This window comes from Festucalex cinctus, chromosome 9, assembly GCF_051991245.1.
Source record: "Festucalex cinctus isolate MCC-2025b chromosome 9, RoL_Fcin_1.0, whole genome shotgun sequence".
NCBI classification, from domain to species: domain Eukaryota; kingdom Metazoa; phylum Chordata; class Actinopteri; order Syngnathiformes; family Syngnathidae; genus Festucalex; species Festucalex cinctus.
Genome location: NC_135419.1, coordinates 20,130,650 through 20,155,186, shown reverse-complemented (window position 1 = coordinate 20,155,186; position 24,537 = coordinate 20,130,650). Strand labels below are relative to the sequence as shown.

The following is a 24,537-nucleotide window of genomic DNA, read 5'->3' as shown; positions in this document are numbered from 1 at the left end:
ATTAAGTTCAAAACCTAAAGTTCAAATTCATTCTCTTTTTTTGTGTGGGTTTTTTTCTTCTCGACTGAGGCTGAGCCTTTGTGTGATGATTTACAAAGTAATGTGCAGTGTATTTATTTAGTGTATTTTGTTACTCATCCTTCACTTTGGGTTGAATTAAAAGAACATGCTTTTATAGGTAGCAGGATGATTTATTAAATTGGGAATCCAGGCTTCCGTTTCTCAAATGTTACTCGTACAGTAGGATGAGATGCATGTGCAGAGAGAACACTTTTTTGTGTGTGTGTGTTTTCATTGACTTTTGGTTAAAATGGTTGGTTGAAATGCGACCATGTCGAGTGTAATATATAAATAAAGAGGACTTGACTAAAAAAAAAAAGAATGGGCTGGTGGTCTTTATTCACTTTAAGTCAAAAACAAAATGAAAAAAGTGTACAGTATGTTTTCACTACACAAGGCTTCCAAATTGATTCCTTGCTTTAACCAAGAAATAAATCACTAGTTAACTTGTAAATGTGTAATTCAAAAATGAATGAACTGATATCACATCACATTTACAAAGTGTGATAGCGACAGTAGTACAATCCTAAATACTAGTAGTAGTAAGTACAAATACTTTGTGATTTTATTCTCATAGATCAGGTATCATGCGTAAGAAAGGAACTTTTGTTTGTTTTTGTTTTTTTTTACTTTGTTTTTTTGTATTTGGTGATTTTTTGTTAATATAGCTTCATAATTTTTCTATTTATTCAGAACTAAAATTGTTACATCACATGGAACTAGATTCCGCACGCTACTTATTTTTTAAGCTAATTTATTAATTTATAGAATGTATCATCTAGTGTGCGTTTTGCAGACTCTACTAATTATTGTACTGTATGCCAATTTTTGATGACTTTTTTTTCAATACGTTTCATTTACAGTCAGAATCAAGTACATCGAACCAGTACCATTCAAACATGAACATCAAACAAAACAAAAGGCAACAAAAACAAAAAACACAGGAAACGCTAGGGGGTAACTAAAAATACATGTCAGTTTAAATAAATATGTTACATTCAACACAAACAGAAACAGTCTTCATTGCCTTTTTATTCTTGCAATGTCTAATTGACAGAAAACAAAAGCCTGAGTCCGTTAATGAAGCAAAAACAGGAAGGCTTAATTCCCATAAATTTCCACTTATGTATGTGACATTTTGCCAAAATAATAAATAAATTAATCAAAAACACATTTGCTTTGCTTTTTCCACTTTTTTCAACAAAACCAAAAATAGCATTCGTCCGAAATAACACAAAATCTCTGTCAAAAAAAAATATGTTCTTATAAAAGAACACAGCCTAGAAAATTCACATGTTGACATCGCCAAAATAATTGAACCAAAGTTTCCGGAAAATGACAACAGAAGCTACATCACACATCAATGTTTTTCTTCAACCTTTTAACAATATAATCTTTAGTAGGGTAAGTGCGATGAATTATTTTAAATGAAACATCTTTAATCTTATTTGTTATCAAATAATAATTGGGCAAGAGTCAGACTTTCTTCGTCCACAAAACCAGACCAATATGAAATGACTCTGGCCGGGTAATACGGTAACCTCTCTCTGAAAAAGCATTCTTATTTTGTTTTTACCAGAGGAATTTGAAAAACATTCTCTGCCTACAAATGTACGTGTTGGGAATAACAAGAACAATCTCTGCGCATCAAGACTACATCGGTATTTTTTGATGATTTGTGAATAAAACAGTCGTCGCGTTTGAACATCATTTCCCAGCGTGCCTTGCGGCGACTGTTTTGTGTGTTTACAATCAGCTGACATCCGGCGTCTTCCCGTCCATTAGCCAACGAGCTCCAGTCCCACATTCGGCTTGATCGAGCTGCACTCGATATTTTTTCTCCGCCGTACGAAAAGCGTCACTCGATGATTTCCCCACGCTGCTGAATGCGCATTCTGACCGCTGTCGTCAAATGCAGGTGAGATCGACGTCAAGCAAAATGGACGGCGTGCATTTTTGGCACTTTAGCTTCCTAATAGCCAGCGGCGGCAGGTTTGGCGTAAGCTAACGCTAACATTAGCCGAATTCACCCCCTCTCCTCCCTCCCTCTTCCTTCGGCTCACTTCGATGGGCTCGATTTTTGTCAGGCGCTTCGAGGCAGCCTGACGTATTTATGTCATCTATATGGATAGAGCAAGTGCTTGATATTAACGACGTCGCCGCCTTCCGCACAATTGGTTGCGGCGTTTGTAAAAGTTCCCTCCGTCGTGTTTGTTGTTTTGTACCCAGGGCTCTGGCCCCGTCTGCTGCAGCTGAAGCACGCCCGTCCTGCTCGCTCTCCGCTCCGGCTACACTTGCCTCGTCTCCTCGCTGAGCCATGAGCACCCACCGGGACCTCGACATGGTCAGTCAGCCTCTCCACTAAAACGTACTTTTGCACTCAATGTTCCACACCTTATCACCATGACGTCGCACGCTGTAAAAAAAAAAAAAAAAAAAAAAAAAAAGTCGAAGCAGTATTCGCGGATGGCTTCACTGGTAAACAAACCGTTTTGTCATTTGACCTGTGTCAATCAGATTCTGAATCCCAGCACTGAATATTTATTTTTTGCCATCAATTTACTCAACGTACACTTTTCCGCTTCAAAAATACAACATTTAGCTGCAAATTCAGCCGCAAAATCGACTGCAAAACGTCACCTCCGGGTCACCAGGACAGGCAATGGCATCCAACAACAGCCTGTTCATGTTATGGTCCATTGGATGACTGCTTTGGACTGGCGTTTCTGAGTGTGACACACCAGGAGGGATGTAACGATATCAAAACATCACAGTTCAATATTATCGCGATAGGAAGGTCACGACACTAGAGATAGACCGATATGCTTTTTTCAGGGCCGATACCGATTATCGGTAGTCAAGGAGGCTGATAACCGATATTTGAAGCCGATATTCATTTGCAGTAAAAGTTAAAATGTTGGCATAAATTTTTTTAATAATGCAAACCCTAACAGTTCTTTACATTGGATTCTCACACTGCACTTTTTATTTTACATCCTTCCATCTGCAATAAGACGGTGGCGAGTTAAATGTGGGGGCCACATTACATTACCTTTTATAGCATTTGGGATACTAGTAGTCTTATTATATAAATCTTATATTTTTATATTTTAAAGTAATAGGAGGAACCCTTTCATTCAAAATGTGCATCAGCTGTGGCATTACTTATTACTACAGCAAAAAAAAAAAAAAAAAATGCCATGAGATAAACTTTTCATCCCTGAACACCATGCAGTTCTTGTAGACCTTATTCTCATTATGATTATTGTTATTGTTACCATATAGACAGTATTGATAAGCTTATGATCTTAAAACGAGAACAGCAATATCATGCTACTCCTCTCTACAAGAGAACTGTCAAAAGACACTTCATCATGTAGTTTACTGCCACTTAGGATGCCCCAATCAACACAGAAAAAAGGTAGAGTAAAATGACTTGGTTATAATAATAGTAAGAATAACTTGATTAAACAGACATTGTTGCGGTGGACCGCTGCCAGTTTCTGCTGTTTAATGTGTTTTACACGTCTCTTTTAACTTACCTTCGAAGCATGTGTTTCTCGTGTTGTGTCCGTGGGTGCGTGTGTGACCGGCTACTGTGATACATGGCATTCACTCCTGATTGGTTCTGGCTCTTGCACGGCTAACCAATCAGATGGTGCTATGGGCGTTACGTGGTTGGAGTTGGACTCCATAACAGACAGAGACTCTCTGGGCTGCATTCGAAGCAAAAAGACGGAGTTTTAAATGGATCGCTTATATCGGCCGTCAGATTAATAAATAAGGCCGATGCCGATATGTACCAATATGTCAAATATCGGCCCCGATTATCGGCCCGACCGATTATCGGTCTATCTCTACACGATACGATAATTACCACGATTTTGTGGGGAGGTTGGCGATACAAAAAAGGTCACAATATTGTTAAAAAATGATCTCATACTAAAAAAAAAAAAAAAAAAAAAAAAATCCAACACAATATTGTGTTTTTGTACATTACAGCAATACATAGAAAGTCAAGTCATCTTTATGTATATAGCGCTTTCAAACAGCCGTAGCCCTCACAAAGTGCTTTATGGAAACACAACAACACAAACATAACATAGAACATCATATAAACAACCTACAATCTCTAATAACACTTAATATGGCTTACTAAACATAGAAGGGCCAAAACATGCCTTATGAAAATGAAAGTGCACTAAAAAAACTAGCCACCTGAGGGTGCTAGAACTGCACAAATGGAAACCAACAAAACTTTTTTTTTTTAACAGATGTTCTGCTTTTAACACCATGTCGACGACCATATATTATAGCAGTTTTAATATCACATTATTGTCATCAGGGCTGTATGATATTAGAAAATCATGTTTATGCGATATTGTTGCTGAATAAACTTTAGCAATATCAATATTATTGCAATATTTAACATGTACCAAGGGAAATTACATTTTAGTGATCTAATGAAAGAATTTTTCATGCAGCAAAATAAGCAAACTCAATATATTCTTAGTTAATTAATTGTAACTACATCTCGATAATGTTCAGCTATTGGATGGTGGGGCACATTTTAGTTAGTATTTGGTGAAATTCAGATAAGGCATATAATTTCATATGAAACTCATTGCATGTCTTTGCGATATGCATATTGCGTGGGCCATTATCGCGATATCGATATTTTTTCGATATATCGTGCAGCTCTAAATGCGATTATCGCGATATTGTCGTTGTCGTTACCGTCCCTACACACCGAGTGATGTTTTGCAGCCGAAATGATCTGAATGTGGAAATGGCAACTGAATGTTAATTTTCCAGCTGAATGTTTTAATTTGCAGGTGATTGTTAATTTGAAAGAATTGAATATCCAGACAAATGTTGACTTTTTGATGCTGTAAAAAGATAAGATGATGGTAGGGGGATCTCAACACAAGGCAGACAGTCCGACTGATGGACGCACTGCTATGTTGTCAGATAGTAAATGATATTTTTTTTTTTTGCCACAATGATGCCCCTTGTACATTACATCATCATAACTTCTAGGAGACACCTGTGTCCGTTAGGGATGCAACGATAACAGCATTATCGTGATATCGCGATATGAAAACTGCCACAATGTATCGTCGTCGTCATGTCACGATTAGGGCTGGGTATCTTTGTGAACCTGGCGATACGATATGTACCTCGAACACAGGTCACGGTACGACAGGTACCTCGATACGATTTGATACGATTCGATACAATATATATATACTTGCCGCGGTGTCTCCTCCTCCTCATCCTCGTCCTCCTCGCGCACACAACGTACCAATCAGAGTTCACGACACTAGTTTCCAATAACATCTTGTGTCACTCTGCCATTATTCCTCACCGGTGATGTGAAGAGCATCAATCCGGGTTAGTAAGACGTTAGCTTTCGCCTACTGTGGCCAAGTCCCCTCGCCGTCTTTCAGGCTCTCGTATCAAAAAGAGGAACTGAGCTGCGAGCGAGCGGTCTGGCCGAGGTGGCAGCCCCGAACCACCTTTTTGTCGGATAAATGTTTGGCGAGCCTGCCTTGCTCTGCTCTGGAGGTACCCTGTCTTGAAAAAGTGATTTTTGAAAATGTAGCGTCCGCTAGCTTGACTGCTCAAGAATGAATTGTGGCACATTACGTCACCGCAGCTACACGAATCTGATTCCAGAAGATAGCGGCTTCTGTAATCATATTACAACCAGAACATTGCAACGTTCATTGATTTCCGTAACAAGATATGGACAATCGGTAACTGTCGGCAACTGTAATAACTTTCATCATTGAGGCGCTTCCTTTCTCATGTGAGTCCCTGGCCGCGCGGCCCACCCGAACGTCAGGGACGAGTATCGATACTCAGAGCTACCATATAGATACTGTACCGTTTTTATTAATATCGATACATATCTATGTATCGATATTTTGAACACACCCCTAGTCACGATATTAAAAGCAGCACATCTGTTCAAAAAGTCGGGTTGATTTCTATTTATGCAGTTCCAGCACCCTCTGGTGGCTATTTTTATTTTTTTTGTAATGCAGTTTCATTTTCACAAGGCATGTTTTGGCCCTTCTATGTTTACAATCCACGCTATTGGTCAGATGAAGCTCAACGTGATATGCTTGTGAACCAAGTCAATATGTGTAGGAACTCAATGTGTGCTTGCATTAGCAAGTAAGTGCCTCAGTATATATCTTAATATATTTTTTAGGGATAGACCGATTATCGGCACCGATATTAAGCATTTTGACGAATATCGGCATCAGCCATTTTGAAGAATCATATGGCCGATAATAGATCCAATTAAAAAAAAAAAAAAAAAAAAAAGTCTTAACTTCAGGGAACTAATTAAAAAAATATATATTTTTTTTTAATTTTCAGAGATGCTGCTAACCCTGGGAACTCTCTGCACCTTCTGTTTTTGTTTTAAATTAAAACTAAGATAAAGTAAACAAAAAATAATAATAAATACTTCGGATATTTTGAAACTTTGGAATACTTTATTTAGTGTAGAAAACAATTGTTTGTTTTTATATATCTTTTGAAAACTTGCTGGGAGATCCCGGAACTTGTTAGATTCTAAAAACAAAGATGTCTATTGACTAAGGAAAAAAAAAAAAAAAAAACTCCAATATTTTACTAACCCCAAAAGTTGCTCAATAAACATATACTTAAAATAAAAAATTAAGAGCTGGATTTTGTATTTTTTCAAAATTTTGTTGCCAATATTTTCCCTTTTTGGTGAAAATGAATATCTGCTCCAAAAATTGGTTATCGGTATCCTTGACACCAGTATTGGTAATCTGTATCGGCCCTGAAAAAAAAACATATCGGTCTATCTCTAATATTTTTATATATATTATTTACAATACTTTTCATTGCTGTAATGTACAAAAGCACAATATTGTTTGTTTGTTTTAAACAATATTTTGACCTTTTTTTTTTGTTTTTTTTGTTTTTTTTTTTGTATCGCCAACCTCCCCACAATATCGTGATAATTTTCATATCGTGACCTTCATACCGTGATCATTTCGTATCGTGATGTTTGGCTATATTGTTACATCCCCAGTGTCAGTATCCATCCATCCATCCATCCATCCATCCATCCATCCATCCATGCCATATTGTTGTTATGAGACGATTATCTCCTGAATTTAAAGCCGTGTCGGAGGAAGGTGTGTGGTTGGGTGGGACGCGCGTGGGTCCGTCCGTAAACACTTAGCCGAGACGGCGACTGCTCGCCCCCGTGAACGCCATCTGTCTAATCTCGGGTTAAAACATTGCCCTACTTTCCTTTTAAGGTTGGAAACGCCCATTGATTGTACCCCCGGCCACAAAACAAGAAAATGTTTACACATTTAAAAATATTAAGACCAATTTAAAAAAAATGAAACACTATTATTATGCAAGTTCCTTTTGCACCAAACACAATTTCTAATAATATATATTTATATATACTAATAATATATATTTATTTATGTTGGTATAAACTTGAAGTTGGAATGCAGCAATGTGCACTGTGCAGTAGGACCATCATTTATTTTTGGTAAAAAACAAGAAAATGTTTCGATGTAAAAAACAAAACAAAAATATTAAGACCAAATAATTTGAAACACTATAATTATTCAAGTTCGTTTTGGATGAAACAAAAATTAAAAAAGTTGCAAATGTATACATTTAACTCAAAAAATAGTATTAAGCATATGTTTATTGAAAAACTTTTACGATTTGCATGTTTTTTTTTTGTTTTTGTTTTTTTGGTTGTTTTTTTTTAATCTTGGACCATTCAGGGACATTCCATGGTTATGTTTTAAAAACTTACAATCTAAAATAGTAACTAGCTCCATATTGTTTTCTACAGTATATTAACATTTCCAACATTTGAAAATATCGGAAATGTTAAGTTTTTATTTGTCTGAACTTTCATTTCCATCGAATACCGAAGGTGCAGAGAGTTCCCAGGTTCAGCAGCGTTTCTTATAGGGATGTAACGATACCGGCAATATCGTGATATCGTCGTAACTTTAAAATTGACAGAATATATCGTTGTTGTCATGTCACGTTATTAAAAGCAGCACATCAGTTAAAGAAAGGTTATATATATATATATATATATATATATATATATATATATATATATATATATAACCTTATATAATTAATTATTATAGTTAATTTCTATTTGTGCAGTTCTAGCACCCTCTGGTGGCTAGCTTGTTAGTGCAGTTTAATTTTCACAAGGCATGTTTTGGCCCTTATATGTTTAAAACCAATGCTAATGGTCAGATGAAGGAGAACCTTATATGCTTGTGAACCGAGTCAATATATTTATGTAAAAAAAAAAAAAAAAAAGACAAAATAATTTGAAACACTAGAATTATTTAAGTTCCTTTTGGATGAAACAAAATTTATTAAATTCGTGATTTAAAAATTAAAAAAGTTGCAAATGCATACATTTAAACAACTCAAAAATTAGTATTAATATTAGTATTTTTTTTACAATGATGCTAATTTTGTAATTGTGGAGTGTAATTGAAATTGTAATTGAATTTCGATTAATTGCACAGCCCTAGATTTGTATGAAAAGACTTGTGGAGGCTTTTTATTTTTATTTTTTATTTTTAAACATAATGTCATTCATATAAACCCATTATAATATGTTATTGGGAAGATTTGCTATATTTGGCACACTGAAAGTAGTTAAATTTGTTGTAAAATATGCATTAATTCTTAATGATGTCCAGTCCATAAGCATGACCTTATAGATGTGTTTCCTGGAGCATTATCTGGGTGGTGTTTTTTTTTTTTTAGGAAAATGTAAAGCTATCAAGAGCGGCTAAGCCTTTGAGAGCCCCGGTAGCCCCTCATTATCATGATCAAAAAAAAAAAAAAAAGTCATTCCTAACACCGTTTGATGTGCGGGCCTTTGGATTGGAGAGCGTCAAGGACGTCGGCGATGTAAGATGTTGCCACGGGAAATGGGGCAGATTGGATGTTGTTTTCATTTGACGGGGAGGGGGGGGGGTGCTCGTTAATATGACATGGGTATGTAACCCCACTTTGAGGTTATCCGGTTCAAGCGCATCGGGGGGGCCGCGTGGTATTTGTAAACAGATCAGAGAGCGGGATTGCCCTGCCTCGACGTCACGACACACCTCGTGCTTAAGTCCCCTTTGTTCTCACTTTGCCTCTTTCTTGACGCAAACAAAGCACGGAGAATTTGACACAAGGTGTCCGCGGGTCATTAAAAAGTATTAAAACTCATTCAATGGGTTTTGCTCTAATTAACTCATTGGCTGGCAGCCATTTTCACAGAAGCAATCCTGTTTACTCCTGGCTGTTTTACCGGATTTTGACTCGTTTTGAAAGGCCCACAAAATATTGTGTTCTACTGCTATAAAAACATGGAACCTACCAAAAAAAAAAAAAAAAAAAAGATTTGTCTCTTCTTTCATCAGGAAGTCTGTTTCCGTTTGGCAGCAATTAGAATTAGAATATGACTAAGCTTCATCAATATTCACATTCCAAGTGAAAACAATGACAAAAAGAGCTTGTTGCAACATGGCCCTGGCTGATCTCTTATACTCTGCTGCCACCTTTTGACCGTTTTAATATCTACCATTGCTTTGAGCCTACCGTATGAAAGATTAGTCTCTTCTTTCACCTGGGAAAAAAAGGTATATTTCTATCTGTTTACGTTTTGCAGCAATTAGCATTGGAATATAGCTAAGTTTCATCATTATTCACAAATCTAATTCGAATTGTGAGTAATTTAGTTTTTTTTTTTTTTTTTTTCAACATGGCCCCGGTTGATCTCCTTTGCTCTGCTGCCACCTGCTGGCCGTTTGTATAATAACTACCATTTCTTCAACCGTTCTTTCAGTTGAGAGGCTGCATCAGGGCCTTCTGTATGTGCTAGCATTAAAAAACAAAAAACAAAACAAAAAAACAAATACCTCTTTGTGACACTTAAAACATTTTAAATATAATTTATTTATTCGTTTCTGGGAGCAAATTAGTTAAAAAGCGTCAAAGGTCATTAAATGGGTTTTGTTAAAAATAAAGTAAATGAGGATTAAGTACAATGTCAAGAGGCAGTAAAAAAAATCCACAAAATTGTTGTTGTTGCTTTATTTTACAACGTTGTGCAAAGGACACACAAATTTAGTGATAATAAATGTGATTTAAAAAAAATAAATGTGTATTTGTGGGGACTAGTTTTAATTTACAGTGAACAAAATGGCCTGGAGTCCACAAGTTGCTTCATGTTCCAAATATGTTGCTCTCAATGTGAAAATAAAAACATTTTGTTCCTGTCACATATGTCCAACATGAAACACTAGTGCCACCCAGTGGCAGAAAAATGACCTCAACACAAATCTGACTCAGTGATTCACACTTTTTAAATGGAATTGAAATGCTATTTATATAGCGCTTTTTTTTTTTTTTTAGCTGTATGACAATGAGTCTAGCGTAGCTGTGTTTCAAATCAAGTCAACAAATATATTTTTCTAGCGTATCATTGACGCTGCACAAAATAGCAATACAAGCAAGTTGGATTTAAATGTGCTGTTTTATTACTTTACTCTGACTCGTTGATTTATGCGCAATCATTCAGTCTGTTACATGAATATAACAGTTCGATTAAGCGTGGGTTGATTGGTCATGTCTGGAGAGTGCGTAATAGAACGGGCGTTTGTCCTTGTTACCATCTCAGGTAGCAACAGAGCCCAACCCAATTCATCAAAATAACAAAAACAAAACTGACAAAAACCCTCTGAACTGTGAAGCAGACGTGCTAACGACGAGCGTACAGTGATGCCTCAGAAATAATAGTTCTTGCGAAGTCGGCCTCAAAAAGTTTGCTTTGTTTTGTGGCATATTGCAAACTTGTGTTTCTCATTTATATTCTTCTGACGTCTTTTTGGAATTCCGACTGCATATTTGAAAACATTTGCAAGCAGGAGTTCCCGTTCTATTTTTAGTTCTTTGTTCCAGCTTGTTGCTTAGTGGTAGATGCACACGTGCACCCCCACCCCACTTCTTTGCTACGCACTGGCCATGCAAATTTAATAAGATGGCTCAGAGCTGTCTGGGACACCTGCGGTTATCGCATTAGACCGACAGGCGGATGGACGGACGCGTGGAGGCTGGTCGCCCCTCCTGGCCCCGCCCCTTCTCTCTGGCGGCGTCTGGCAAACGCCGCTCACTCGGGCGCGGCGTCAGAAGGGTCTAAATCTCATTTGAGCGGAATGCTCGTTTCCTCGCCGACGACCCCCACGTGTCACCTCGCGCCGGCTGAGGTTAGAGGTGGTGGCCTGGATCCAAGGAATGATTCTCGTGACGGGATGATGATGATGATGACGATGACGATGATGACGATGACGATGATGACAACGACGACGACGATGATGATGATGACGACGATGTTGTTTTGATGTCTCAGGTGCACCTCCGCCTCATCCTGGTCAGCGGGAAAACACAGGACTTCACCTTCTCGCCAAACGACTCGGCCACGGACATCGCCAAGCACGTGTTTGAAAACTGGCCCACGGGTGAGAAGCGTTCGAAATCTCTAAAGAATATGCGGCGGGATGCTTGGACGCCCTCAAACTAGCATGATAGTCAATGCTAGGTCAAATGATGCTAACGGATCTCCCATGAGCAAAGTTACGGCAGTGGTTGTATTTGTATAAATTAGCCAATGCCTTATTTGGTCATTAGGAATGTGATGATATATCGATATCGTGATAAATTGTGATACTTTGTCTCCTGATAGGTTATCAATAATCTGCGCAAGTATTGCTGCATTTGTAGTTAATATACAGCCACTATAACGGCTCCATTGTTCATTACTTACTGAGCAATTACTTGGCAGGCCACTAGGAGGAGCGCCTCATAAGAGTAGCGGGGAAATGGACGCAAGTCTTCAGGCGAAGAAGACACATGAGCTTACTTTTTACTTGTGGAAGACATTTATCTGTCCAGCAGCTGACTCCGTTTTGCATACGCTTCTATGAAAATGTGTATTATATCTTCAATTTTAAAGTTTTAAAACATATTTTATGTTTCGACTTTTTGAAGCACACGATTTGTGAGGGATATTAATATTGATTTCATTGGCTTTAATATTTAAAGGGATACTTGACTCATTGAACCATTTTCAGCAGTTAAACGTTAATATTTTTCCAGAATGAATTTGATAACTTCATTATTTTTCATGTACAATTAATACCTTTAAAAAGTAATTTTTCTACCTGCGGTCAACTGATGATGACATTTCATTTCATTTTTCATTTATTTCAGGCAATAGCGTAAATTTGAACACAGGAGCAACAATTCATACTGTAGTTTCATAATATGAACAGAAAAAATAAGCGGGGAAAAAAATAAGAGAGGAAAGTTTGATTTTGGCCTGAAAGGGAGTGGGGAGAAGAAAACTTATTTAAAACTTATTTACATCACTGTGCTGAGGAAGTAGGTAACTGCCAACATGGCTCACCTGTTTTCCGGGTTTAGTCAGTAACCGGAGCTTTTTATTTATTTATTTATTTATTTATTTATTATTATTATTATTATTATTATTATGTTATTTATAAACGTCTCAGTTTTGTCTCCATCTCTGTGTGTTTGCCGATCAGGATGGGAGGAGGAGCAGGTGAGCAATCCCAGCATACTGCGCCTCATCTTCCAGGGACGCTTCCTTCATGGCAACGTCACCCTCGGAGGTGAACATTTCTTCAACTCAAAACTACAACAACAACAACAAAAAAAGTGTCCTGCTTTGTCCTCAGGCTGTTTTCCTCTTTCTGATCCCGTGCTGAAAGCTGACAAAATCACAACACGCTTTGCCTTTTCTTGCAGCGCTGAAGTTGCCCCCGGGCCGGACCACCGTCATGCACCTGGTTGCCAGGGAGACGCTTCCGGAGCCCAACTCGCATGGTGAGCACACAAAATAGGACTGACTCAGTGCGGGACTTCATTCCCAGGTTATACGCGTCATTGGCGTTGTCGTCGTCAGCCAAGCTCTCACTTGCTGCTCTTGACTTGATCTCATTTCCTTTTTTTGCGCCCTCCCGGGTCCCTCTTATCCTCACTTCAACGTCATCTCATCCCACCAGAGACGCCGCCGCTCGGGGGGAGAGACGACATTCGAAAGTAGCCTTGAAAAGCAAAACAAACTTGAAATCGTAAATATTGAACATGGTTAACGTTGATGATTGGCAGCCCTGGAAAAAAAAATAAAAAAATCACACACACCTCAGAATAATCGCTTAGGCTAATCTTCCGAGACAGACGATAATCGAGCCTTTTCTGACTTTGGTCGGAAGATGCTTAACTCATTCAAACCCAAAACGTATAAATACATTTTTTTAATACATTGTCCTTTACTCCCCAAAACTTTTTTTTTTTTTTTTTTTAAATGCTATAGCATAAGGAAGCATTGGTAGTTATTACAAAAAAACAGCCAGCGGGTGGCAGCAGAGTATAAGAGATCAGTCAGGGCCATGTTGCAACAAGCTCTTTTTCCCAGTGTTTTCAAAAGGTTTATGAATAATGATGAAACTTAGCTATATTCTAATGCTAATTACTGAAAAACGGAAACAGATACAAATATACTTTATTTCCCGATGAAAGAAGAGACATTTCTTTTGGTAGGTTACATGTTTTTATAGCAATAGAACACAATATTTTGTGGACATTGCAAAATCAGTCAAAACCCAGTAAAACTGAGCGAAGGGGGTTGCTTCAGTCAAAATGGATGCCCGTGTATGAGTTAACAGTGATCGATTTTATTTTTAATAAAACAGACTTTTAAATGCCTCCAACTTAACAACTTTCATGACGTCACGTGTTTGTCTAAAAAAAGAAAACATCCAAGACTTTCATTCTTGAGCCAACGTAATGTTGTAAGGCTCCCGCAAAGTCAAGAAGAGGTCAACTTTTACAGCACTTGTCTCAGACTCTTCTCGTGTCCGAGTGAGTTCATAACTTTACTTGACATGTTTCATTCATTTTACAAATAACAGAGCAATTATGGAAAAAATATGAAAGTGACCATATGTTGACAAATTCAAAAAAACAATTTTGTTAGCCAAATAAAATGCTTTTTAAAAAAGTGAAAACTGAGACTACATTTTATGTTTACAAACTAACCAAAACTAACTATAATTATGGCAAAAATGTCCTTGATTTTAGTTTTTGGTAATTAATTTAATGCATAAGCCTTTGTGGATAATTTTAAATATGGTTTTAAGTAGATTTATTTTTATATTAACTGTTAGGGGTGTTAAAAAAAAAATCGATTCGGCGATATATCGCGATACTCCATCGCGCGATTCTCGAATCGATTCAATAATCGGGAAAGTCGATTTTTTTTTTTTTAATTTATTTTTTATTTTTTTATTTTTTTTTTATTTTTTTAGGATTCACACCTTAAGCATGGAAGAATGTTATATGAACGGAACATTAAGCCTTAATATTTTATTTCAATGCTGTTCAAACATGAAACAAATTACAACCTCTATAAGACTGAAATTTCAGATAAATAAATAATACATTTTCATATAAATCTTACACTCTACAAGCTTACTGATTAGTATTTTCTAAATTTGAATGAAAAAAAATCGCAACAATCGACTTATAAATTCGTATCGGGATTAATCGGTATCGAATCGAATCGTGACCTGTGAATCGTGATACGAATCGAATCGTCAGGTACTCGGCAATTCACACCCCTATTAACTGTAATAAGGATGTTTGAAAGTGTGTCACGCAGAAGTGATGTCATCTCGCAGCAGCCAATAGAAAAGCACCTTCAAATGATGTCGCTCCCATGCTCTTTTTGAAATATTGCGCACAAGTAATACACTTAAAAAATAAAAATAAAAAACTAATACTGAAACTAACTAAAACTAAGCATTTATTAAATAACTAAAACTAATAAAAACTAACAGAACCACTATAAAAAAAACAACTAATTGCAACTAACTAAATAAAAAAATAAAAAAAAATAAAAAAAGTATTCAAAACAAAATCTAAATCTAAAATGAAAAATGCCAAAACTGTGATCTCCCTGATCACAATTCTTTCTTATGTTGCCAACATGCTACATCTTCATCTTTGGTTTTGTTTTGTCTTATTGATTGAAATGACATTTAAAGATGTGATTCCTCCTAAATGGTTCTCTTTGTATTTTTATTTACAGTAGCTGCTTGTTTATTAAGGAGGACCAAAACTGCCAAAATTCAAAATAAATAAATGACTAAATAAATAAATAACAAATAAATAAATGACTAAAAGTGAAACTAAAAACGGATATAAAAAATGTTCTAAAATTAAATAAAAATCTATTTATTTATATATTTTTTGCTCTTTTTATTTTCATTTATGCGTATTTTTTTTATATAGAATTTTCATTTTTATTTTCACTTTTAATTATGTATGTATGTATTTATTAATTAATTTATTTATTTATATAGTCATTTATTTATTTTGAATTTTGGCAGTTTTGGTCCTCCATACTTGTTTGTATAATGAGAGTGCGTATATGTGATTATTGCTGACGACGAGTTAGTTTAATTTCTCGTAGGGGATGAATAAAATATCTCTCCATATTTATCTCCAAACCGAGCACATTTAACTCATTCACTCGCAGCCATTTTCACAGAAGCAACCCCCTTCACTCCCGGCTGTTTTACTGGATTTTGACTGTTTTTTTTGCAAGGCCCACGAAATATTGTGTTCTATTGCTATAAACACATGGAACCTACCAAAAGGAAGATTAAAGTCTCTTCTTTCATCAGGAAAAACAAAGTATATTTCTATCTGTTTCCGTTTTGCAGCAGTTAGCATTCAAGTATAGCTAAGTTTCATCATGATTCACAAATCTATTTAGAATTTTGAGTAATTGAGCTTTGTTTTCCCAACATGGTCTTGGTTGATCTCCTTTACTCCACTGCCACCTGCTGGCCGTTTGTGTAATAACTAGCATTTCTTCAACTGTTCTTTGCAGTTCAGAGGCTGCATCAAATTCTTCTGTGTGCGCTAACACAGGGGTGTCAAACCTACAGCCTGCAGGCCGGATCAGACCCGCAAAGAGGTTTAATCCGGCCCGCGAGATGATTTTGTAAAGTTTAAAAAAAATAAAAAATAAATTGTAATGTCGGACTAATTAATCAGTCAGGCACAATCAAAATATATAAAATTTGTAACTTCAAAAGCAGTCCTGAAATGAGCAATAACAACTTGTACGGGGGAATCGTCCTGGATGTCATTATTTTACACACAACTTAAAGTTACGGTTTGTTTAATTATTATTATTATTATTTTTTTAAATCATAGACTGACATAAACATGTTAAAGATGACACAAATTCAATTACTGGTAACACAAATAGATATGAGAAGGATTAGCGTCTTTATAACGTCATTAACTGCGCCACGCAATGCATTCTGGGAATATATCTACAAAACAGGTAGATTTAAGTTAACACATCCAGAACTCAGTGTTGCCGCGTTCCATTTGCATTTATCTTATTTTTCGGAACAATATGATGACAAGTTGAGCTCCGTAATTTAGGGCTGGTCTACGAAAATCTGTGTATAAATGACGGCAATCGTTTTTAAATTTTATACTGTTATTTTCCTGATGCGACACACTCGGTAACATATTTTCCTTTATGCGGCCCCTGAGCTAACATGAGTTTGACACCCTGCTCTGAATGCTTGATGCAAACAATTAAGTTTGTTCTTTGCTAGGCTCTCATTATCCCATACAGGGATTTATTGTAGTACAATTACTACATTGTTAATTTTGCACTGCAACTGCAGTTTTAAAATCCCAGCGATGTGAAGATACTGTGTGCCCTGTGTGAGTTTATGATGAATATTTTGTGGTTGGTCTAATATTTTGTGCACACTCTTTGGGGAGGTGGTGGGGGAGCACTACCAGAAATCCGGCCTTGGGTGCCAAGTTGCTTAGGAACGCCACTGACCCTCTGTATCCTCTAGCATAAAAAAAAAAAAAAGCATAAATACGTCCTTGGGACACGTAAAACATTTAAACTAGAACGTCTTTATACGTTTTTGGCAGCAAACGAGTTGAGAGCGTTTCTTTAATTAGCTCTAAGGAAAATGAAACAAAAGGTCTCACTTGTTGTCACTTGTTGTTTCTTTTCAGGTCAAAGAAACAGAGAAAAAACCACAGAGAGCAATTGCTGTCTCCTCTTGTAAGGAAAGAACCTTTCCGCCTACACTCTTACATCAATACATATATAATCTATAGTTAGACGCACACACACACATCCTCCTCCTCTTGTCCGTCGTCTCGTCAGCGGTGGACTAAATCACTGGAAATCTAGTTGTTTTTGTTTTTTGTGCCAACGAATCCACGCAAAACACTTTTGAAAACGTTTGTGCCCTCACTGAACTGCTGGACACACAGACTCAACCGGTTGCTTTTTTGTGGATACCCAACTCTTGACTGAACGCTGTTAATTAACCCCCTTAATGCACTTAACCAGTTTTAATGGCAAGTGTGTGTCGTTCTTCATCATCATCATCCTCCTCCTCCTCCTCCTCCTCCTCCGTCATGGATGTTTTTGTTTTTTGTTTTTTTTCTGTCCATCAGAGGAGCAAACGGAACTTGTGCCATCTTTTCTCCTTCATCTGTGGCATCCGTGCCATGAAAATGTTTTTTTCTTTCTTTGGACCAATGGAAATGTTTTTTTCAGAAATGGAGAGAAAAAATGATTTATGAAAGGAAAAGGGAATACACTGAACAGGCCAGTCGAGTTGAAGATGAAGAAGAATTTTTTATTTTTTTTTGTGGATTTTTCCCTCCCGTTGATTTGAATTGCTGTCTCATTTGCCTTTTATCGTGGAATCCAGTAATATCATGAATATTGAAATTGAAATCTTATCGTATTTGTGTGCGATTGTGTGTGCGCGTATGATTGATTCTTGGGCAGGGGGAAAAACAAAAAAAAAAGTCACCGACAAGCTTTGCTAACAGGTGGGAAAAAAAAAAAAAATGCAATTTTTTTCGAGTGTCCTTTTCCATTGTGATGTTTTTATTTTTATTTTTTTTATTTTTTTTTTGTCTTCTCAGTTTCACCGCTACGAACTCTCGTCATGTACAAACTTTAACACCTGTCGGCGCTCGTGTGATCGATCACGTGATCAATCTTGAAATAAGGCCCCGCCCACTTTTTTACTATGGCGGGAGGAGAACCTTGGAACGGCCGACTCGCCGCCGTCGCTCCTCTCGCACATCATCCGTTTTCCACACCCGTGTACTTTTAATCCCTAGGCCGTCTTTCAAAATGGTTGACTTTTTTGGTGTTCTAAATATTACGATGACCTCCACATTGAATGGCATATTGTATAGAAGTGTGAATATTAATGTTAATAATAATAAATAATGATGAATTCTGTCTGAAATAAACTGCTCTCGCACATGCAGGAAATGCTCTCATTTTATTTAAGAAAAACTTCTGCAATTGGAGTTTTATACGTTCTTAGGAATGTTTAATCCCACTTTTTTTTTTTTTCTCCATACCAACACGATACTCAACTCTTGATACCATATACCGATACAGTACTACATAACATTCCAAAATAACAGACAGATAATTTTAAAGAAAAAAAAAATAAAAAATTATACATATATATATATATATATATATATATATATATATATATATATATTAGGGGTGTGAATTGCCTAGTACCTGACGATTCGATTCGTATCACGATTCACAGGTCACGATTCGATTCGATACCGATTAATCCCGATACGAATTTATAAGTCGATTGTTGCGATTTTTTTTCATTCAAATTTAGAAAATACTAATCAGTAAGCTTGTAGAGTGTAAGATTTATATGAAAATGTATTATTTATTTATCTGAAATTTCAGTCTTATAGAGGTTGTAATTTGTTTCATGTTTGAACAGCATTGAAATAAAATATTAAGGCTTAATGTTCCGTTCATATAACATTATACATACATAGCGCCGTGGTTGTAATTTGATTTCAGTTATTAGTTATTTTGATCAGGTCATGTTCAATAAAACATACACGATTAATGTAACTGTATTGGATTCAATGATAAATGTAAATGTTCATATTTTTACTAATGCACCAAGTAAGAGAAAGAAGTTTCGACTATTTTGCAGCATTGCTACTTCTGGGAATGTCTTCCATATAAACGTCAAATTGCGTGAAATCCTTAACGTAATCCAAAATCAACATTTATTTTTATTCTCCTCACTTTTTAACAACTTCCGTAATTGTAAATAAGTTGTCCACATTTATCCAAATTCACACTCCCATGTTTTACCCACAAAAAGTAAATAAATAACTGTCCTCCTTCCACAATTTAAACTTTTCCAACTTCAAAATCTTCAAAAATGTTGATTATTTTTTTTATTTTATCTTTTTTTTTTTTTACCTTCATTTATCCAAGTGATTCAATTGAAAAGTTTTTCATTTGCAATCATGAGCTTGACTCAAACAAAGCAATAAATAAAAAGAAATACACAGTTGTATTTGTACTTAAAATATTTACCCAACCTGCTAAGGGAATACAGATGGAAACTAGACGACAGCTATCATCTGACATATTTACATGTAAATATTCATTAACGCTTATTAAATAAAGTACAATAAATAAAACTGTACAACTGTAACTGTAACTAGACTAAGTGCAATTTCTGAAGAAATTGCATGGGAATGCTGAAAGCTGAATGCCAATAGCTGAATGGTAAGATTTGAATGCATGTGGAATGCTTATGAAGTAAATTGAGAGCTAAATTATGAAATTATGACCTCCTGGTTACTGGACAATGCACTTTTATACTGCTCGGTGGCACAGTTAGTAGACACCTGGTAATGATGATAATTTATTTATATGGAAGGGGGTTTGGAAAGTAATACTTGGAAAAAGTTAAAAAAAAAAAAGTCTGTCCCATTGAAAATGAATGGAGAAAAGTTGATATTACAAGTTAAATTGTGCAAATACGGTAAGTAATGTGGAATCAGACGATTATATACCCCGGGAGGCGTGAATTTTTTAAGCTAGTTGAGATTTGAACAGTGTAAATTGGAAGTATTTTATGTGAGTTGTTAGACGGCAAAAAATGTGGAGAATAAAAAGTTAGTGAACCTTTTATTGTGGGAATGCTTCAGCATTCCCACAATAAAAGGTTCACTAACTTTTAAAATGAGATTCTTATGAATGAGATGAATTCAGCCCAAATTGTAGCCCAAATTTCCATTTTTCACACAATTCCACATTTTATGTACAAAAATGTACCTTGCACCGAACTGTCAAGATGCAGTTCTCCTTCTTGTCCTCAAGGTGGCAGTAAATGTCAAAGAAGCACATTTGACAAGTCCTCATGTTTTTGTTGCTCCTTCATGTCAATTCAGACATCATCTTCATCGCGTCATTGGCCAAATGTTCCCGCTGTACTTAATACTTTCAAATCATTTTCAGCTGTTTTTGCCCAAAATCAACTTGAACATGCCGCACTGAACCGAAGAGAAAAAATAAATAAAAAACTTGTGCTGGAACTCCTTTTTCTTTCCACGCGTCCTCACGGTGACTTTTGAGGGCCTTCAACAACGTGTCAGCTGAGAGCATGAATCGTTTTCTGGCCCCAACTTGACGGGAAGCACGCGTACGTATGTGCGCACGCCGCTGGGCTGCGCGCCAAAAGTACATTTGCCGCCGTCAAGAAGTGACCTTTTGGGGAATTTTTGTACGTTGTGCGTTCCTTCAAATGGCCTTCAACATGAAACCGCTTACACGTGTGCTAATGGAGCCGCTAAATCCTTGACATGTTGATCCCTGCACTTGACTGGCGGCACGACTGAATTGGTCGTTCAAATGATGATCGTTTGTAAAGGGGGAAGTGCAAATAAACTGAGAGCAGCTGCTTGCACAAGCGTGCACACCCTCTTACAACTGTCTTCAGAATTAACCAATCACTTTCAAACTCGTGTTGAATGAAAGTCAGCGCACACCTGCCATTAAATGTGCGTCGGATGAATTTCATTTGAAGCTCAGGTGTTCATGTAGGCTTTTCCTGAAATGTTTATCGTCCAAAAAGAGCTTCCAACAGTGTCCAAGGGATCTCAACGTTCTGTCAAACTAATCTATGGAACGCAGTTGAAGGCTGGCGTCATCAAATGGAGAAAATATGGCACAAAAGTGACATTACAAAGACTACACAATAATTGATTTTCTTCAGTCTCTGTCCTGGTTGGGCGGAATTATGAACAGTTCCAAATAGAAGTCAATGTTATGCTAAACAATGAAATAAGTAAAAGGTAGCAGCAAGTGTGTGCTAATTGTTGTTTAACTCATTTGCTCCCAAAAACGTATAAATACGTTCTATTTTAAATGTATTAAGTGTCCCAAAGACGTATTTGTTTTTTTATTTTTTGTATGCTCGAGCATACGGAAGGCTTTGATGCAGTCTTTCAAAGGCAGGGAACTGGTGAAAAAAATGGTAATAATTACAAAAAGGGCCAGCAGGTAGAAGCAGAGTATAAGAGATCAACCAGGGCCATGTTGCAACAAGCTCTTTTTGTCAGTCTTTTCACCAGGTTTGTGAATAATGATGAAGCTTAGCTATATTCTAATGCTAATAGCTGCAAAACAGAAACATAGAAATATACTTTTTTTTTTTTTTTTTTTTTCCTGATCAAACAAGAGACTCTAATCTTTCTTTTGGTAGGTTCCATGTTTTTATAGCAATAGAATCCAATATTCTGTGTGCCTTGCAAAAGTAGTCAAAATCTAGTAAAACAGCCGGGAGTGAAGGGGATTGCTTCTGTCAAAATTGAAAGTGATTTGTTAATTCTGAACACAAAACAGACATTTTGGCTGACTTTTGTGTGAAAGTAAACATCCAACTTGGCACTTGTAAGACATTGAAGTCATCATTGGATTGTTCATAAAAGAGGGGGGGGGGGGAATCTGCATTTTTATCCGGTAAGCGGTCCAACAATGCCTTGAATGCTGCGACTGTGGTTGATTATACAAGTGAAGAATGATAAAATAGTCCTCTCACTTGATCATTTTCATATGGTCGTAATGGTCAAATATTCAACAAAAGAATCCTTGGGAGTTACAAGAGTGCGCTAAAAACACAAATCTAGTCTTGCGAGACACATTTTTGCGTTTGGTCAAAGAATCATCGGACGGTGTTAGATTTAGGATAGAAAAGAAGGCAATTCTTCACAGGATTAAGATTGTTTTTCTTCTTCTCTGCTTCTGAACATTTTCTTATCTGGCAGATATGAGAAGCAGCTGTGAACACTTGCAAAAGTACACACATACTCAGGTCTTCTGTATTCAGTACGTTCTGTAATCTATTTTTTTTATTGTTTTTATTTTGCCGTTAAAAAAAGGACAAAGGAAGAAAAGAAAGTACAGAATAATTAACAAAATTACAACGCTAACTTTCCGACGCCATCTCCTTTCAAATGCTTCCCAGCTTCAATGAAAATCTGAAACATAAAGGAGATGCCTACTGGATATAAACATTTGTACTTTCCTATTTAAACCGATTTTCTCATTTTCGTTAAAAAAAAAAAAGTAACAAAAAACACACCAAAAAAATTCAAAGAATCAGTCTTAACCAGTCAATATGTTGACAAGAGAAATATTCATCACAACATTACTAACATAACCAACCACAAAAAAAAAGATGAACAAGCTAAACCAAAACATATCACAGATATGACCCAAAAACTCAAAACATACATAATTAATTTACAGAAATCGTAAATAATTAATTTATCTAATACATTGATTTGACTCAATAACACTAATAGTATTGGGCTAATTACAGGGCCTCAACTATTTGCTTCCAAACAAAATCAAACCGTTTCTGTTTATTATTATCCGCTGATATAGTTCTCTCAATATTTAAATAAGATTTCCATTTATATGGAAGAGGATTAGGGCCAGTGAAGAGAGAAAACATTTTTTGGTGGGATTCTCACTTTATTATGAGAATTCTCACTTTAAAGTCAGAATACTCAGAATAAAGTCCGAATTCTCACTTGAAAGTCAGAATTCTGAGAAAGTGAGAATCCTGCCAAACTTTACTTTATTTTTTATTTATTTATTTTTTTCCCCTCCCTTCAATGGCCCTAATCCTCTTCCGTACATTTACTTATTCCTGGCGGGTCTGTATTTTTCCAATGTTGTAATAATAACTTCTTATAAACTTTAATGAAGAAAATGAAAGTTGCCATCCCAGAGGATATTTTAATTTTTTTTCGGATTTTGACGTAAGCAAGTCTCTGGCGTAAACAAAAAATCTTTGCTTACAAATGATAGAAAGCCAATCCTGAATATCAATCCAGGTTTTATGTATTTTTTCACAGCACCAAAAGGAATGAATAAGTGCGTTCTGTAATCACAAGTTTGTACACGTTCATAAATCTGGAATTTTATCTATTTGTTTTTATTTTTATTTGATTGTACATGCGACGTGTCCAGAATTTGGCCGAATGTCGTGTTTCTGTATGAAAAGCCTCACAAGTCTTTGTACAGGAGGCCTCTCAGTCTATGCAAGTGACCATATTTGGACTTTGAAGGTTTCCATAGCAACCAAAATGTGACTTGCTTAAATAGTAAGAACTCGTTAGCCTCATAAGCGTGTTTGTGGTTGGTTCCCTTTTAGTGTTAATTTTGTTAACGAAAACTAAACAAAAATATTTTCGTCAGCACACATTTTTCACCGAACGAAAACTAGACTAGACTCAAACCCTCATTAGTAAACAATAACTGGGACTAAATCAGTATGCATTTTCGTCAACTCATAAAGATGGGACAAAAATTTAGCTGACTTAACAAAGACTGGACTAAAATCTATGGATATTTTAATTAACGAACAAAAGGCGAGACGAAAATGACCTTTCAGCAGCTAGCTTGCAGCTAGCAAGTGCAACGTAACATTTAATGAAACAACTATAGGCTAACGTTCAAACAATGTTAATCTGACCACTAGCTGCAGAGAGCTAGTGAAAAAAAAAATGGTAGTAATTACAAAAACGGTCAGCAAGTGGCAGCAGAGTATAAGAGATCAACCGGGGCCATGTTGAAAACAAGCTTCATTTCCCCACAATTCTATGCACATTTGTGAATAATGATGAAACTTAGCTATATTCTGATGCTTAGAATGCTAATGTCGCTAGCTAACATTAGCTTGTAGCATGGAGTCATAATAGCCACTTGTTGATATACTGTAACTGTGTATGAAATTGTTTTAATTAAATAAAAAAAATTGAGATAATTTTATGCGATGTAGTTTTAGATTAGATGGAAATGTTCAATATTATCTGCTGACTAAAACTGGACTAAAGGTTTCTGTTGACTAAAATTAGACAAATAAATGTGAGACTAAATTTAAAAATGGCTAATAAAATCAACTCTATTCCCATTTA

General features: G+C 36.2%; 1 protein-coding gene across 1 annotated transcript; it reads left to right on the top strand.

Moving 5' to 3' along the window:
* Positions 1 to 1,814: 1,814 nt before the first annotated feature.
* On the top strand, positions 1,815 to 18,538 carry ubl3b (ubiquitin-like 3b). The gene is made up of 6 exons (XM_077532642.1): positions 1,815 to 1,978; positions 2,290 to 2,404; positions 11,516 to 11,624; positions 12,711 to 12,797; positions 12,934 to 13,011; positions 17,251 to 18,538. Exons 2-6 carry the CDS (start codon positions 2,378 to 2,380, stop codon positions 17,301 to 17,303), a joined length of 354 nt encoding a protein of 117 aa, XP_077388768.1. The 5' UTR covers positions 1,815 to 1,978; positions 2,290 to 2,377; the 3' UTR covers positions 17,304 to 18,538.
* The last annotated feature ends 5,999 nt before the right edge of the window (positions 18,539 to 24,537 follow it).